A 16,869-nucleotide genomic window follows, 5' to 3' on the forward strand; every position below is an offset into this window, starting at 1 on the left:
GGGGGGGGGAGAGAAAGAGAGAGAGAGAGAGAAACGAGTGGATGAAGAAAACAGGTGTGACTGATGTGTGGAAGTGTGTGTGTGTGTGTGTGTGTTCAGCATGCAAATGTGTGTGTGTGTCTACCCGAGTGTGTGTGAATGTCCAGAGCAGTGGACGTCTATGGTCAGACACACACACACACGCTCATCTGTGTGAGTGTGTAAGTGTGACCATCAAAGGCTTTTGGCTCCATCAGGCAGAAGAAAGAAGTGTCGTTAGGTCGACCAGTTTATGGCTGTCCTGACCCCTGACTCCTCCCTGACCTTCCACCCTGCGCCCACTGACCTGGAAGTTATGTCCTTTTGGGGAAGACAATTTCCTGCCTCTATAAAGCAGGGAGCGGAACTGGGGGGAAGGGGGGCGAGGGGTGGCGAGGGGGGACGAGGGGGGGCGAGGGGGGACGAGTGTAGCAGGGCGGGGCCTAACACCAGGGCGGGGCCTAACACCAGGGCGGGGCCTAACACTCGAGCAGCATCATTAGCTCCCGGCACAATGACCACAACTGTGTCCAAGTCCAGCCTTGCCCCTTCTGAGGTCAAACTGCTGCTCCTGTTCCCCCACCCTGCCCTGACGCCCCCAGAGAGACCACCCTGCCCTGACGCCCCCAGAGAGACCACCCTGCCCTGACGCCCCCAGAGAGACCACCCTGCCCTGACGCCCCCAGAGAGACCAGCCCCCACCCTGCCCTGAGAGGTCCAGGCTGGGGAAGCTGAGCACAGCCAAGCTCAGAGAGAGTGCCGGGCTGGGCATGGCTGTTCAATCCGTGCGCTGGCTACGACCTGCTGCCCAGTTAACGTCAACGTGAAAACGAGAGAGACAGACCAACAGAGAAAGAGACAGACCGAGGGAGAGAGAGAGACCGACAGAGAAAGAGACCGACCGAGAGAGAGAGAGAGAGAGAGAGAGAGAGAGAGAGAGAGAGAGAGAGAGAGAGAGAGAGAGAGAGAGAGAGAGAGAGAGAGAGAGAGAGAGAGAGAGAGAGAGAGAGAGATAAAGGTCCCCAAAGTCCAGCCCAGCAGATAAGATTGAAGACCAACCCTACACACACTGGTGGCGCAACAGAGATCAGTAGTTTTTTAAGTCAACAGCATTCTGTACTGGAGGGGGAATGAAGAGAGAGAACGAGTGTGATTATATTCCCAGGGGGAAACACACACACAAAGACACACACACAAAGAGAGACACAATGCTATCCTGCTGAACACAGAGTCAGTAATTGGGTTGGATGTCCCTCCGGCCCCCGCCACCTGCCCCCGCCCCCCGTCCCCCTGCCAGAGGACTGAGACTCCATTAAACACAACTGTAAGTGTGCAAGACTGGACAAACTTCAGAGGAGACGTGTGTGTGTACATACAACCCACTCGCAGAACCAAGAAAGTCAGAGTATGGAGGGTGGAGGGGAGCCAGGCAGAGTATGGAGGGTGGAGGAGGAGAGCCAGGCAGAGTATGGAGGGTGGAGGAGGAGAGCCAGGTTGTCTGAAACACCTGCAGACTCAGGAGATCCAGTCCTACATGGTGTATATTTAGAATGCTTCCTTGATGTCTCTCTCCCCTTCTCTCTTTCTCCTTCCATCCTCTCTCCCCTTCTCTCTTTCTCCTTCCATCCTCTCTCTCCTTCTCTCTTTCTCCTTCCATCCTCTCTCTCCTTCTCTCTTTCTCCTTCCATCCTCTCTCCCCTTCTCTCTGTCTCACCCACTCAGATCTTCTGAGAACACAGAAAATAACTGGCATCACCGCAACAAGATGGATGCACAAACATTCTGTCTCTGTGTGTCAGTACTGCTACAGACAACCAGAACACAAACTCCTCAGTTCATCTTGAAGTGGAACTCTGACCTTCCCAATAGGAGCTGACTGGGTCTGTGGCTCCGCCCCTGTCCTGTGACTGGCCCCTGTCTCTGGGATGCTGTGCTGTGATTGGTTCCCTTGAGGGGCAGGGTTATCTGCTGAGGTTCATGAAGACTAAACATTAGGTGTGTTCGACATGGACCGACTTCATGCAGCGCTGCAGCCGGCTGTAGGCGGCTGACTTAAAACAGTGAATTCTGGTTAGACTTTCTGTCCGACTTGAGACGGCGCCGAGGCTAGGTCACTGTGACGTAGACATCAAAGTACCGTGAGATCGATTCGAGAACTGCCGGCTGTGTAGCCGAGTGCATTTTCTCAAGAGCAACTGCATGGGTTCTAATGACGACACAGCTATTTCATGATTGGCCAGACTCACACACGACAACTTTGTAACTATTCTGACACCTTCAGTTTCGCCAATGCTCAAATCCGGACCAAAAAGTTTTATTGAATTATACATTTGTTGAAGAAAGGGTTTTAGTCCGCCTATTCACTAACGGAAAGACTAAGTTTAATTATAAATAAAGTAAAGTAAGCAAACAGCGCTTGATTGGCCATGACTGACATCAATGCAGCAAACCACGAGAAGCTGGAATGTCCGACTTCACAGAGCCGTTAACTCCTCCCCGACTGGGGCGGCTCCTCTCGCCGGTCGTGTCATGCAGCCGCAGTCCATGTCGAACGCACCTTTTGTGTCTGTCCAGTGTGTGTATGTAAGAATGTGTTTGTGTGTGTGTGTGTTTGCATACATGATTGAGTGACTGTGTTCATGCATGAGTGAGTGCGTGTGTGTAAGAGTATGCATGAGTGTGTGAGAGTATGTGTGTGTGTTTCCATTCAGAGATAGCATCCACTTGTGAGCAGTCTCTTTCAGAGATCTGATCACAAGAGTCTCTGTTTAACATCCACATCTCCACACAGACACATCAGCAGTGTTGTCTGCAGACAGCTGGTGACCCGTCTCTCTGTAGCAGATGGGATCAGTGACAGGCTGCTATACTTAGAGGTGACATCCAGCAGGACAGCCAGCACGCACGCTACCGCCTTCACAGGATCTAGTTTTCCCTCAACAGGAAGGAGTCAACGCCTGGGCAGGAAGTGAGAGTGTTTAGAACGGAGAGCTGGAGGTATCAATGACAGCATGACACAGTCTCTCTCTCTCTCTCTCTCTCTCTCTCTCTCTCTCTCTCTCTCTCTCTCTCTCTCTCTCTCTCTCTCTCTCTCTCTCTCTCTCTCTCTCTCTCTCTCTCTCTCTCTCTCTCTCTCTCTCTCTCTCTCTCTCTCTCTCTCTCTCTCTCTCTCTCTCTCTCTCACACACTCACACACTCACACACACACACACACTTTAGATTGGCACACACACACGTTCCAGACACACACACACACACGTGCACCACAAGCTGAGGTCATCTTTAGTTGAGGGTTGAGGTGAGAGTCTGTTTGCATTCCAGAAATGTGACCTCAGCAAGCAGCCACTCTCTTCTGCCACTCCGACAGGTCAAGGGTCATTCTTCTCTGGTGGGGTGAGCGAGTGTGCGTGTTTGGAAAGGGTGGGGAATGTGTGTGTCTTCGCCTGTGACAAGAATAGCCACCCCCTCTCCCCAGGCATGTGGCGGAAGAGATGTGACACCCAACACCTGGGAAGGCGGAGTGTGTGTGTGTGTCTGGAAGGTTAACAACATACAGGAATCAAAGGCCCTCATTCCTCCCCTCCCCTCCCCTCTCTCCCTCCCCTTTCTCTCTCTCTCTCTCTCTCTCTCCTCCAACAGCAGGGCAGTAGACAGGAGCTCTGGCCAGCTCATAAATCAATGCCACCCGGTTGTGGGGGGGGGGGGGGGGTTGAAGGGAGGGAGGTGAAGTGAGGCAGTGTGCCAACACTAAATCCAGTTGTGCCCACTCCTCCCTGATGTACCTTCACCCTGCGGTGGGGGCCTGAGCGGACGTGTGTCTGTGGGCGCCAGCCTGGCCGACACGACTGCCCAGCAACTGGACTGAGCCCTGGCACCTGTCTCACACACTGTCTAGCTCATCTCTTTCTCCCTCTCTCCCTCCCCTCCCTCCCCTCTCTCCCCTCCCCCTCCCTCCCTCCCTCCCTCCCTCCCTCCCTCTCTCCCTCTCTCCCTCTCTCTCTCTCTCTCTCTCTCTCACACACACACACACACACACACACACACACACCTCAGGGATGCTTGTCCAGTCATGTGAAAAATACAGTGTGCCTCTACACTAACACACCTCTACACTAACACACCTCTACACTAACACATACACCTCTACACTAACACACCTCTACACTAACACATACACCTCTACACTAACACACCTCTACACTAACACATACACCTCTACACTAACACACCTCTACACTAACACATACACCTCTACACTAACACACCTCTACACTAACACACCTCTACACTAACACACCTCCATACATCCTTCCACCCGGCCTCCCTAACCCTGACCCTCCATACATCCTTCCACACATCAGTGTTCAGTAGGAGAACGATCAGGTGGCTCTGTAGCCTTGAAGACCTGAAGATTCAGATGTTTTATTACTGAGCGCCACATCCCAACAGAAGCTCTCTGAACACCGCCTCCCCTTCTCCTCAAGGTTACTTTAAAAGTAGGAGTGTGTGTCTGTGTGTTCATTTCTAGATGTACTCAATATTGCTTCTTACAGATATTGGTCCCTGGTGGTGGTAAATAACCCAGAAGCTGTCAGACTTATTAACTCTGCCACACTCCAGAACTGACAAACGTAACTTTTGTTCTGCATTGTATTACACATTTTTCAGTTTTTGTGTATGGATGATTGGTTATCTTTATTTATTAATGATGAGTAGTTTAGTACCTAATTTCGTTCCAGCTCATGTAATATGTTTTGGAATGACAATACAAATCCAGATCCTTATCATTCAGGAGAAGGGTGAATAGGAGTATTGATTCAGGTGCTATCCTCTCCATCTATTCTTCCTTCCCTCTCAATGCTTTCCTCTTTCCTTCCTTCCCTGAGTTCTTTAATGCCACCATCCCTCCCTCCATCCTCCCCAGTCTCCTCAGGCTAGTGCAGGCCTGGTTCTCGTTAGCTTGTGCCCCAGATTCCCTGTCCCTCCCAGGCTAACACCTGGACAGGATTTCCACCCAGCACCAGCCTTCCAGGCTTAGAAAACATCCTGACCCCTTCCTTGACTGCTCCAAACTGGGGAACAACAACCCTGAACTCTCCCCAACATCAAGACCCACTCAACCTGCTAGCATGTGAAGCTAGCATGTGAAGCTAGCAAAAGAAGCTAATTTGAGCATCAAGCAAGCGCTGCAACACATGTGAAGCTAGCATGTGAAGCTAGCAAAAGAAGCTAATTTGAGCATCAAGCAAGCGCTGCAACACATGTGAAGCTAGCATGTGAAGCTAGCAAAATAAGCTAATTTGAGCATCAAGCAAGCGCTGCAACACATGTGAAGCTAGCATGTGAAGCTAGCAAAAGAAGCTAATTTGAGCATCAAGCAAGCGCTGCAACACATGTGAAGCTAGCATGTGAAGCTAGCAAAATAAGCTAATTTGAGCATCAAGCAAGCACTGCAAGCAAGAAAATGTGAAGCCAACAAGAGAAAAAGCATGTTAAGTGATAGTTCTGAACGATCTGTATCACCAGGCACAGTGTGGTAAGTAACCACATTTCGGCTACCAGGGGAGAGAAGAGGGGAACAGAGAAGGCTAAAAAGGAGTAGAGTACAGTAGAGTCCAGTAGAGTCCAGTAGAGTCCAGTAGAGTACAGTAGAGTACAGTAGAGTACAGTAGAGTACAGTAGAGTCCTCATCAAGTACTCATCATTGATGCAAAACCTATTTGTTCAAAACCTTTTTCCCCCACATTTTTCAACCATTACAAACTTTTATTTTTCACCACAACACGACACAAAACAGTTTCACTTTTCTTTTTCTTTTTTTCTTTTTTTTTTTGCGAAATACTTTTTCAACCTTTGGAAACTTTTTTAACGAACAGACCTGTTGTGGTCTATGTCCTCTCCCTTCCCAGGACGCACTGCTCCCAGAGCGTGTGCAGTAGCTTCAGCGTGTCAGGGGGACAGTCAGCAGACACAAAGGACTCCCCGGTTTAAAGACATTAATACCCATTACTCACGAGCAGCGGAAACTGGCCCCTTGCTGGCGGCCATGTTGGGTCAGCCCAGTGATTAGGTATAAAGATGCTCTACATGTAAACTGGGACAATGTAAGACTTTGTCGTCCTCTTTGAGGTGGAGATAGGGTGCGCTGTGTGGTGGGGAGGGTGTGTGTGCGGTGGGGAGGGTGTGTGTGGTGGGGAGGGTGGGAACAACGAGAGGGTTGTGAGAACTTCAGAAGACAGACACGGTGTCCTCATTAGAAGGCTACTTCCTGCCGGCGTGTGATAGGTCAGGTTGTGTTGTTGTGGTGGCAGATGTTCAGCTGGAACTCAGATTGTTACATTTACATTTATGCATTTAGCAGACGCTTTTATCCAAAGCGACTTCCAAGAGAGAGCTTTACAAAAGAGCATAGGTCACTGAGATTGTTGTTGTTGTTGTTGAGGTTTTGCCTCAGGGTAAACAATAAAGCTGTTACAGGACTGGTGCTTTTGGGGAGAGAAACCAACCCTCCATCTGCTAACTGGTACTGGAACACCATAACTCATCCTCTCACTCATCCTCCTCCCTCCACCTCATCCTCCTCTCTCCACCTCATCCTCCTCTCTCCACCTCATCCTCCTCGTCCTCCACTCTCCACCTCATCCTCATCCCTCCATCTCATCCTCCACTCTCCACCTCATCCTCCTCCGTCCACCTCCTCCCTCCAGCACACGCACACACACCTAACCTCGATCATTCCTTCACAGATGATCAGTGTGTGAAGCAGAACAGAGCTTGTTAGTTGTTCTGTGTACGGACAGGTCACCTGATTACACTGCTGCAGGGGGCTTCTGCCACACACACACCAGTGTTTCCCATAGGATCGATTTATTTGTGCCGCCACAATAAAGAATTGACAGCCACAAATTGATTGTTATTTTTATTTTTTTTACTGTTCAACATTGCAACAAAACAAAAACATTTTGATTTGCGCGCATTGATTCTCAGCCCCTTCTTGTCCGCATGAGGCCCAACGTCCAGCCTCAGCGAGGCCCAACGTCCTGCCTCAGCGAGGCCCAACGTCCTGCCTCAGCGAGGCCCAACGTCCTGCCTCAGCGAGGCCCAACGTCCTGCCTCAGCGAGGCCCAAAGTCCTGCCTCAGACTCACAGACTTTGAGGCGCATTCTCGCTAAGTCTGTGAAGGCTTAGGACTGTCCCACTGTCCCAGTGTCCCAGTGTCAATGTGCGAGGGCTGTTTCACAGACATTTTGAGCCCTTTATGCACCCTTTTCGTTAGTCCACATTTTTGCAGACTTTAGTTCAGGGAATTGGCCACAATTCACAGCGTTGTGGCGTGAAACATGAGGGTTACCCCCTAAAAAATGTTGCACGCTCTGTGCACTCGCATTCCTTGTGGAGGTCTCTATTTACACATTATAACCATGATCCAACCTAGGTTTGGGCTAGCCTAGGTCTAGCCCCTAATGTTTACAACGTCTGGCTCCACCCCTGCCTACCACCACAAATATAATCTAATTATGTGGGAAACACTGCAGACACACACACCAACACCACCCACACACACACACCACACAAACACACACACCACACACACACCAGCACCACCCCCACACACACACACACACAGTGGCTCTGCAGACCAGAACAAAGCAGACCTCTGTCTCCCACCTCCCTTCTTTCCATCCTCCTCATCCTGCTTTCCTCTCCCTCTCCATGTCTTCCCCCTCTCCCTCTCCATCTCCCCCCCTCTGCCCTCTCCATGTCTTCCCCCTCTCCCTCTCCATCTCCCCCCCTCTGCCCTCTCACCCCCTCTCCTATACTCAGGATATGATGCTGTTTTTTCTACACTGTATCTGAGATACTGATCCAGTTACTGAACGCTGTTGGAACTCCACACTTCTGATCCTTGATCTTCTGCGGTTCTCTACGTGCTCTGTTTCTATGTTGTTTTGGATGAAAGTCTGCTGAATGAATGTAAATATGGTGTGTAGTGTGTCCTGCCACCATGAGGGACGTGGAGCAGAGTGGGGGAGTACTCAGAAAGAGGCTGGGCTATAAACAGATCATGTAGATGGCTTACCAGGCATGGGGAAGCTATCTGCAGAGGTCTCATGATGGAGTTATGAAACGCTGAGTGGGTGTAGCATTCCATCTGAGGTTGCAGGGCAGCTCTTTAATCAGTCGCTGTAATTGCTAGGATGAACTGGGAACCACAGACGTACTGTATTTGTCGTTGCTCTGTACCCGCGGTTACACAAACACCAGGCTCGGGGCTGGAGGCTAGGGGCTGGAGGCTAGGGGCTGGAGGCTAGGGGCTGGAGGCTAGGGGCTGGAGGCTAGGGGCTGGAGGCTCGGGGCTGGAGGCTCGGGGCTGGAGGCTAGGGGCTGGAGGCTAGGGGCTGGAGGCTCGGGGCTGGAGGCTAGGGGCTGGAGGCTAGGGGCTGGGGGCTGGAGGCTAGGGGCTGGAGGCTAGGGGCTGGGGGCTGGAGGCTAGGGGCTGGGGGCTAGGGGCTGGGGGCTAGGGGCTGGGGGCTGGGGGCTGGGGGCTGGAGGCTAGGGGCTGGGGGCTAGGGGCTGGGGGCTAGGGGCTGGGGGCTGGAGGCTAGGGGCTGGAGGCTGGAGGCTAGGGGCTGGAGGCTGGGGGCTAGGGGCTAGGGGCTGGGGGCTGGAGGCTAGGGGCTGGGGGCTGGGGGCTGGGGGCTGGAGGCTGGGGGCTGGAGGCTAGGGGCTGGAGGCTGGAGGCTAGGGGCTGGAGGCCAAGTAGAGATGAAACAGAAGAAAGAGGGGGGTGAGAGTCTCAGAGAGGAAAGGAGAGAGAAAGAAGAGGAAGAGAAGAGAGGAGAAGAAAGGAAAGGAGAAAAGAAAGGAGAGGAGAGAATAAAGGAGACATGATGGACCACATGTCCCCAGTGGCAGTTTAAGTGCTCGCTAGTGGACAGGCTCTGAATACCAAGATCTCTTCCACATACTCCACTACAACCCCCTTCTCTCTCCTCCTCTCTCCTCTACCTCCCCCCTCCCCTTCCCTCTCCTCCTCTCTCCTCTCCTCTCCCTCTTCCTCCTCTTCCTCCTCAGTAGCTAGAGTCAGATGTTCAAGAGAACAGCTCTAATTGGGAATAGTGGAGTTGCCTGAACTGGGAAGAGAAAGGGGGGGGGGGCAAAGAGAGGGAGGGGGGACTGAGGGAGAGGGCTGCTTTATTTAAGAGTTCTTTGTTTTACCAAGTAAATTCCGCCCTCCTCTCTTTTCTCCTCCCGCCCTGCCGCCCTCCCCCTCCCCTGCCCCCCCTCCCCTCCCCCTGACCCCGCTCCCCTCCCCCTCCCCCTGCCCCCCCTCCCCTCCCCCTGCCCCCCCTCCCCTCTGAGGTGCTGTTTGTCCCCCTGGGGCCAGCGGACGGCCATGTTTTGACACTTAGTCCTCGCTGGCTTTGCTGAAAGGAGCCATGTCTATGGAACACTCCAGTTCATTAGGGAGTGAGGCGCTTTCAGCCGCGCCCCCCACTCCAGCCCCAGGCTTTAATGGGGCCTCCAAAGCCCTCACTGTTTGTTTAATAGAGCTTGTTTCTCTGAATCCCCCCCCCTACCACCACCACCCCACCACCCCCACCACTCATCACAAGAGAAAGAGGAGAGGGGTTTGGTTTAAAGTAGGAAGTGACTTCTGGTACACTGTGCATGTGGCGGCAACTCAACTGATGCATAAATAAGAATATTAATATTTTAATCTTGCCATCCACTGTAATGCAATCCATTAAACAAAGCTACATTTACATTGTTTCTAGACTTTCCCCCAACATTACTAATCAAAGAAAACCTTTTTGTGGGTAATGTTGATAGCCTCCAGAGGTGGGTTCCAGTGTAGGAACAGACAAACCTGCTGAGATGCAACCTAAACGTGTTTAACGTGGTGAGTTCTGGGTGACAGCCTCAGGAGAAATTCTTCACACAGGGCCTGTTGTGATGTTTGACTGTCAGTTAGCAGAAACATGTGACACACACACACACAACCACACACACAACCACACAAACGCAACCACAGTTTCAGCTCTCCAAGCGCAGGTGACATCATAGGTGAACATTGGAGGACAAAGAGAGAGAGAGCTCTAGAAGATGAGCTGAGCTCATTCAGACCTGCAGGAAACCCAGCTGTGCGTGTGTGTGTGTGTGTGTGGACTCTCCTGCTTTTAAAACATAACACCCAGGTGGAACACCTGAGAAGCCCTAGGTCAGAGCTCATCTCTCCAGGAAGGAGCTTGTGTTCCAGTCCCCCCCCCCTCTCCCCCCCCCTCTCCCTCCCCCCCTCCCTCCCCCCCCTCCCTCCCTCCCCACATAACCCCTGCCTGGGCGAGGGACACCCATTAGTGGTCGTGTGTCTTGGGGCTGTACTGATATGGTGTGTGGGTGTGTGTCCGTGTGTGTGTTTGGTGTTCCTATGGCATTTGTGTGTGTGTTGGTGCGGTGTGTGTGTGTGTGTGTGTTTGGTGCAGTGTGGGTGCGTGTGTTGGTGCAGTGTGTGTGTGTGTTTGGTGCAGTGTGGGTGTGTTGGTGCAGTGTGTGTGTGTGTTTGGTGCGGTGTGTGTGTGTGGGGGGGAGGAGTGAAAACCCTCTGCAGGCAAACACAGGGACAGCTGAAGCCCGTATCAGGACCCCCACTGAGACAGTTTGTGTGTGTGTGTGTGTGTGGGGGGGGGGGGTACATACCTCATAAAGCTGTGGACAGCAGGTGAGAGAGAGAAAGAGAGAGAGACAGAGAGAGAGAGACAGAGAGAGAAAGAGAGAGACAGAGAGAAAGAGAGAGACAGAGAAAGAGAGAGACAAAGAGAGAGAGAGAGAGACAGAGACAGAGAGAGAGAGAGAGAGAGAGAGAGAGAGAGAGAGAGAGAGAGAGAGAGAGAGAGAGAGAGAGAGAGAGAGAGAGAGAGAGAGAGAGAGAGAGAGAGAGAGAGACTCCGACTAGAAGCCAGAGCAGAGTGGGTATTAAAGGTGTCGAAGGGTTAGGGTTAGGGTTAGGGTTTCTGTCTTGCTGAGGTACAGAAGACGAAGGGCAGCGAGTTCTGAGCGTAGAAACATGCCCCCCCTGACCACACAGGTGTGTAGAGACCCTGCCCTCTGACCTCGTCATCATCTCAGTGGCCAATCAGCTGTCGTTGCCATTCTGGGATAAAGTTATTTCACACTACTTCACAAACAGGAAGTGGTGATATGACGCAGGAGAGGAAAGGGCAGGCATATGTTATGTGTATGAGTGGGTGTGTCACAGCCCTGACACCAATTTCAGGAGAAAGAGACTCTTCTCTTCTCGTTCCTTCCATCCTCATGGGTTTGCTTAGAAAAGGCGGAATGTAAGTAAGCAGTCACGCGGTCGCGGTCACACACACACACACACACGCACACACACACAGGGAACCAGGCAGTCAGTGACTTCAGGGTCCTTGCTGTCTGTCTGTCCAGTTATTAATACACTGACCTCTCCCCAAATCTGTCTACTGTACACATACACACCCTGTAATCCCTGGCCTCAGTGTGGCCCCACCCCCTCCTAGCAGAGAGACATGTGGCCCCACCCCCTCCTAGCAGAGAGACATGAGGCCCCACCCCCTCCTAGCAGAGAGACATGTGGTCCCACCCCCTCCTAGCAGAGAGACATGTGGCCCCACCCCCTCCTAGCAGAGAGACATGAGGCCCCACCCCCTCCTAGCAGAGAGACATGTGGTCCCACCCCCTCCTAGCAGAGAGACATGTGGCCCCACCCCCTCCTAGCAGAGAGACATGTGGCCCCACCCCCTTCTAGCAGAGAGACATGTGGTCCAGTCACAAACAGCTTCCATGGTGAGACAAAGCAAAGCATAGTCAATCACACGCAACTGTGTGTATGTGTGTGTGTCCTGTGGTTCTAACTGAAACATGCTCCAGGTCAGGAGGAGTCTGGTTCCAGAATCAGACACCAAAGAAGAAGATACCTGGGGATATCTGGGAGGGTGGAGGACTGGGGAGGGGGAGGGGAGAAGGGTGATGGGTGGGTGAGCAAGAGGAGTGGTTAGGGTGAGAGGGTGAGAGGGTGAGAGGGTGAGGAGGTGAGAGGGTGAGGAGGTGGAACCACAAAGAGACCAGCACACACACTCCCACCTGCTGTCTCTCATGAGTAGCAGACTGAGATTTAACAGCAACATAACAATACCATGAGGTGAGGCCATGACAACACACACCTCACACGCACACACACACACGCAGGCGTGCGCACCCACACACACAAAACTAAGACTACAAATCAAAGTAATACTGCTTTCCTCATCACGCTTGTCTTTTCTTCTGGAAGATTCTCCTCTCTCCTCCAAAAGCTTTCTTCTCTTTTCTTTTCAATCTCTCTTCAGAGTGGACACACACACCCCACACACACACCTCACACACACCACACACACACACCTCTGCTGCAGGCCTCTTGAAGGAAGTACATTTGGGGGGGGTAGAAGAACCCTTGTGTTCCTCTCCCAGAGCATCCTGAACTGATCTCAGCTCCCCCCCTCACACCATCAATCCCAGTCAGTCCATGACTGACCTGGGCCCAGCAGTCGGTCAGGCTGCTTCCAGAGAGGGTCTTCATGGAGTCTTGCCAGCACAGCCAGGCTGCAGCTCTTTGTTATGTCTCCAGAAAGACAAGCTCTCTACGGGAGAGAGGAGCTCCGTCATTCAGAACCCCACCCCCTCTCCCCCTCTCCCCCTCCCTCCATCTATCTCTCTCCCACCCCCTCTCCCCCTCTCCCCCTCCCTCCATCTATCTCTCTCCCACCCCCTCTCCCCCTCTCCCCCTCCCTCCATCTATCTCTCTCCCACCCCCTCTCCCCCTCTCCCCCTCCCTCCATCTATCTCTCTCCCACCCCCTCTCCCCCTCTCCCCCTCCCTCCATCTATCTCTCTCCCACCCCCTCTCCCTCTCATGTCTCCCTCCAGCATCTGTGTTTAGGATGCACTGGCAAACTGAGGTACACAAGTGGAGCATGGAGTCCACACACACACACACACACACACTTTAGGAGAGTACACCAACTCCACCAGGGACTGGTCTCTGTGTGGTAAGGTTATATGCCGACATGAACAATATAGAAACGATCACAACAAACACCTAGCTACAGCTGATAAGGGAGTAATATGATATCATTGCTTCATGATGGAACAAGCCGACAGTCTAGACAAACATGAACCCACATATTCTGTTCCAGAGATGACAGAACGCAGCGGGTTGGATAACTGCGCTCTGAAAGAACAACACACCTACCTCAAATTAGCTTCACAATCTACCAAGGACCCTTTGTTTAAACAAGATATCGAATCGTATCTGTCTGACATTTTGAATCCAGTGGACTGGTGACATTTAAGAGCCTGTCATAATTACTGCTGGGCCCCCTATCAGAGCGCGACCATACAATCCCGGCACGAGACGCACTTTCATTCTGTCAGTTCAATCGATATTCTTTTTACTGGGGGAGGGGACACGGGGCGTGTGTGTGTGTGTGTTTGTGTGTGTGTGTGTGTGTGTGTGTGTGTGTGTGTGTGTGTGTGTGTGTGTGTGTGTGTGTGTGAGAGAGAGAGAGAGAGATGCTGTTTCCTTCACAGGGCCGTTTGTCGGCGCTTCGGCAATATCCCTGCATTCCAGCGAGCGCGCGGCGGCTGTTGTAACATGTTGTAAATACACGGTCTCGGTGGAAACGAATGAGCGGAAAACACCTGACTCAACTCCAGTACCTGCCGTCTGACAGGGGGTGGAGAGGCACGCGAGGGGTAGGCCTACGGTTCTACATTAGCCCGCGGGGACGGCGCCATGTGGCGGGTTTAACATGTCCAGAGGAGTTCTGTTTAACACTGACAAGATCTCCGGTGATGTTCAGACAGCGCGTGCACGCCGATGGAGACAGACATACGGTCTTGCACTATAAAGACAGACTGCTCGGTACGGCTGCTCTGACTTGGGACCAACTTGTGTTTGCCTTATACAGATGGCGAAAATGTCATCAGTGATCGTGAGAATTCTGATGTAAAGTTGATGCAGCTGAGTTACAAGGAAATTAGAAAATGTAGTAAATTATTTGAATAAGTACAATTTCTAACACTGAAAAAGTTATCATTATGAGTTTCATATTGAATCGCCCCTACAATAAAGTTTATTCTAAGGTGTTATGAAACTGATAATGTGCCGCAACGGGGCGACGATATCCTCTCTGGAAGAAAGATCCAGTCTATTCCTGAACCAAGGACTAACCATTTCTCACACACACACGACACCGCGCTTCACGACTTCACACACACACCGGGGAACACCTGTGTGTCTAAAAGCAAGAAACTTAAAGCGCCAATATAAATCTTACCTTTACTGCAGACCAACAAAGTTATCAGGGCGCAGTACAGCTCCGCCGAGAACTGCATCTTCTCTCTTCCTCGCTCTCCGGGCTCTGCCTTTCTTTCTTGAATGCTGCAAATATTCGTTGCCTTCGTGTTATCAAAGACGCTCCTTCAAATCGACACAGACGAGTCTCATAACTAATTTCCCAGCATGACTGGGATTCAGGCTCGTGATCCTCGAGTTATGAACGGACAAAGTTAGGAAGTTTAGCTCGCGGCCCCGGACCGTACAGTCTGGTCTTCAACATGTTGTGCTCTAGTTCCAGTGTTGGAGCGATCAAAAGGAGCAGTGGACTGCACCAAGTCCTCACAAGGGGGGGTTCCCGTAAAAAACATTCACTCTGTGTACAAAATACGTCTTTAAACAAGAGTATTTATCGGTTTAGGTCGTTTAGTCAGTGTATCACAACATAAATATACTCATGCAATGTTCTTCTCCCAAGACACATTTGACCTAAATAACTTGGTAGTACTGGAACAACCCCATCCCGTTTTGGTTCGTTTCTGCCTCTGGCTCCAGTCGTTGAGTCATTTCTAAAGTTACAATGTCTTTTAAAAGGCTGCTGGTCAGCTTATCAAACGCGAACCCTGCCTCCGAAACGACCAACCGCACGAGGGGCTTATTGATCGTACCTCTTAACGAATGCGGGTGTTAAGATTTAGGAAACAAGTCTGAATGTAGATATCCGTAACCTGGCTCCAGTCCACGAGTTGAGGGCAAAAGGACTCGGAGCGGTTTGTAAAATGTCAGTCGGTGCCTATTGAATACCGTGTTGCAATCCTCCCTCTTAACCGATATGTTCTTTCAGCGCTCCTCCCGGTAAATGACGTGCTGTAATGCAACCGGTTTGGCAAACAGAGACTATGGGGTGAGCAGCTCGTGGAGCGGAGACTGTGTTTGAGCAGCTCGTGGAGACATTTGGAAGACATTAGAGACTCGGGGTCAGGCATGAATTGATTAAATGACTGAAACTGATAATATGAGTTTAGCTCTGAAACAGATAATCTGAGTTTAGCTCTGGGGTTCCCCGCTCGGCGCTATACGCAGATTCGTGTGAAATTGAGGCCGATTAATCAGTGAAACCCTGTGGTTAATACTTCAAGCTTTGAATAAATGAATGACTATTGAGATTCATATGCTATAATTCATTCTTTTTCTGTTGGAATCCGGGGTTAAGAGTGAGAATATCTTATCAGACAGCTTTTCTCCCCACACTGATACCTTTCCCTAAATGCAACATAGTCATTCACCACACGCGCCCATATTTCACTCCTAGCTCGGCTCATCCCAACCACCACGCGACGGATGTCGGTGATTGTTGCGTTAAATCACCTTTTGTAGGGAACCAGCACGCGCCCAACGTTTTTAAACAAGAGGTACGTTGCTCCCCGCGCTCCTAAAGCAGCCAGATCCGTAGGTTACCGGAGAACCGTAATCTGGTCTGTCATTGAGCGCTGTCAGCACGGCAAAGTAAAACAGCCCTCCGTGTTTCACCACAGCTACAGGGGCTGAAACGGGACGTGGCGCCGAGGTGCGGAGATAAAATGTATTTATATATATTATATAGGCCTATAGACTATAGATATATAATATATATTCTATAGATTTAGGCTTATATATCTATTTTATGAGTTGATGTGAGGAAAACCGAGGGAAACTAGCCGTGTGCGGTTGGTTGCAGGCAGCTACTGTAAGTTGCGGTGTAGGTTGTGCTGTAGGTAAACATTGCCAAGATAAGGACTCAAGGAATCAGAATGTGCATCAATAGCATAACCCAGTCTGTGTGAATGTATGTTTGTGTGTAAATGTAGGTTGAATGTGTGTGTGTTTATGACCGTGTGTGTCAAGGCCAGTCACCATGTCCTGGGATCACATACTTACACACACACACTTACACACCCTCTGTTCTTGTAGCCATGTGTCTTGGTGGCCAAAAGGGCCGGTCTCTGTGGAGGTCTAAAGGTGTTGATCGTCTGCTTGTGTGTCAGTATGTGTACACCTGAGTGTGTGTGAATGTGTGTGTATTATTTTAAGATGTGCAAGGTGTGTGTGTGTGTGAGAGACCGTCATGACCTTCTGGTGCTCAAATGAACGTTCCTTTTCTGGTCAGAGATGAACAGGATCTGATAAATATCAGCTCAGAGCAAGGAGCCAGTTTAAGTGAAAAGTACTGTTTACACACACATTCATGTACATGTAACCGGTGTCTGTGTTGTGTTATGCTGGTTTGTGTGAATAACCAGACAGCAGGCAGCAATGGTGATCTCTGCCACGTACTGGTCTCCTTTTCCACGCAGCACGCACACACGGCCCCATGTAGGATGTGGTGGAATTTCTATGATTGAATGTCTGAGGTCACAAGAATTTGTCTTTATCTGTTTATTCTTGCAAGCAAGGAGGAGCAGTTCTAAAACAGGCTCATAAATGATGTCTGGAGTAGAAGGGCTCACTAAAGGTGTG

General features: G+C 51.0%; 1 protein-coding gene across 5 annotated transcripts in view; it reads right to left on the bottom strand.

Annotated features, from left to right (window-relative positions):
* lrp4 (low density lipoprotein receptor-related protein 4) overlaps positions 1–15,158 on the bottom strand; it is a 74,711-nt gene extending 59,553 nt beyond the window's left edge. For 2 of the 5 annotated variants that reach the window (XM_084681850.1, XM_084681846.1), the window contains exon 1: positions 14,375–15,157. In XM_084681850.1, the coding sequence (XP_084537976.1) occupies positions 14,375–14,432 (58 nt within the window). In that variant the 5' untranslated portion in view covers positions 14,433–15,157. Of the gene's footprint in view, positions 1–14,374 lie in introns of all 5 variants that reach the window. The other 3 variants (XM_084681847.1, XM_084681851.1, XM_084681849.1) reach the window with 2 other exon arrangements.
* Positions 15,159–16,869: the final 1,711 nt, after the last annotated feature.

The sequence above is a fragment of the Hypomesus nipponensis genome, chromosome 19, assembly GCF_054491055.1.
Source record: "Hypomesus nipponensis isolate SF chromosome 19, ASM5449105v1, whole genome shotgun sequence".
Classification (NCBI taxonomy): Eukaryota; Metazoa; Chordata; class Actinopteri; order Osmeriformes; family Osmeridae; genus Hypomesus; species Hypomesus nipponensis.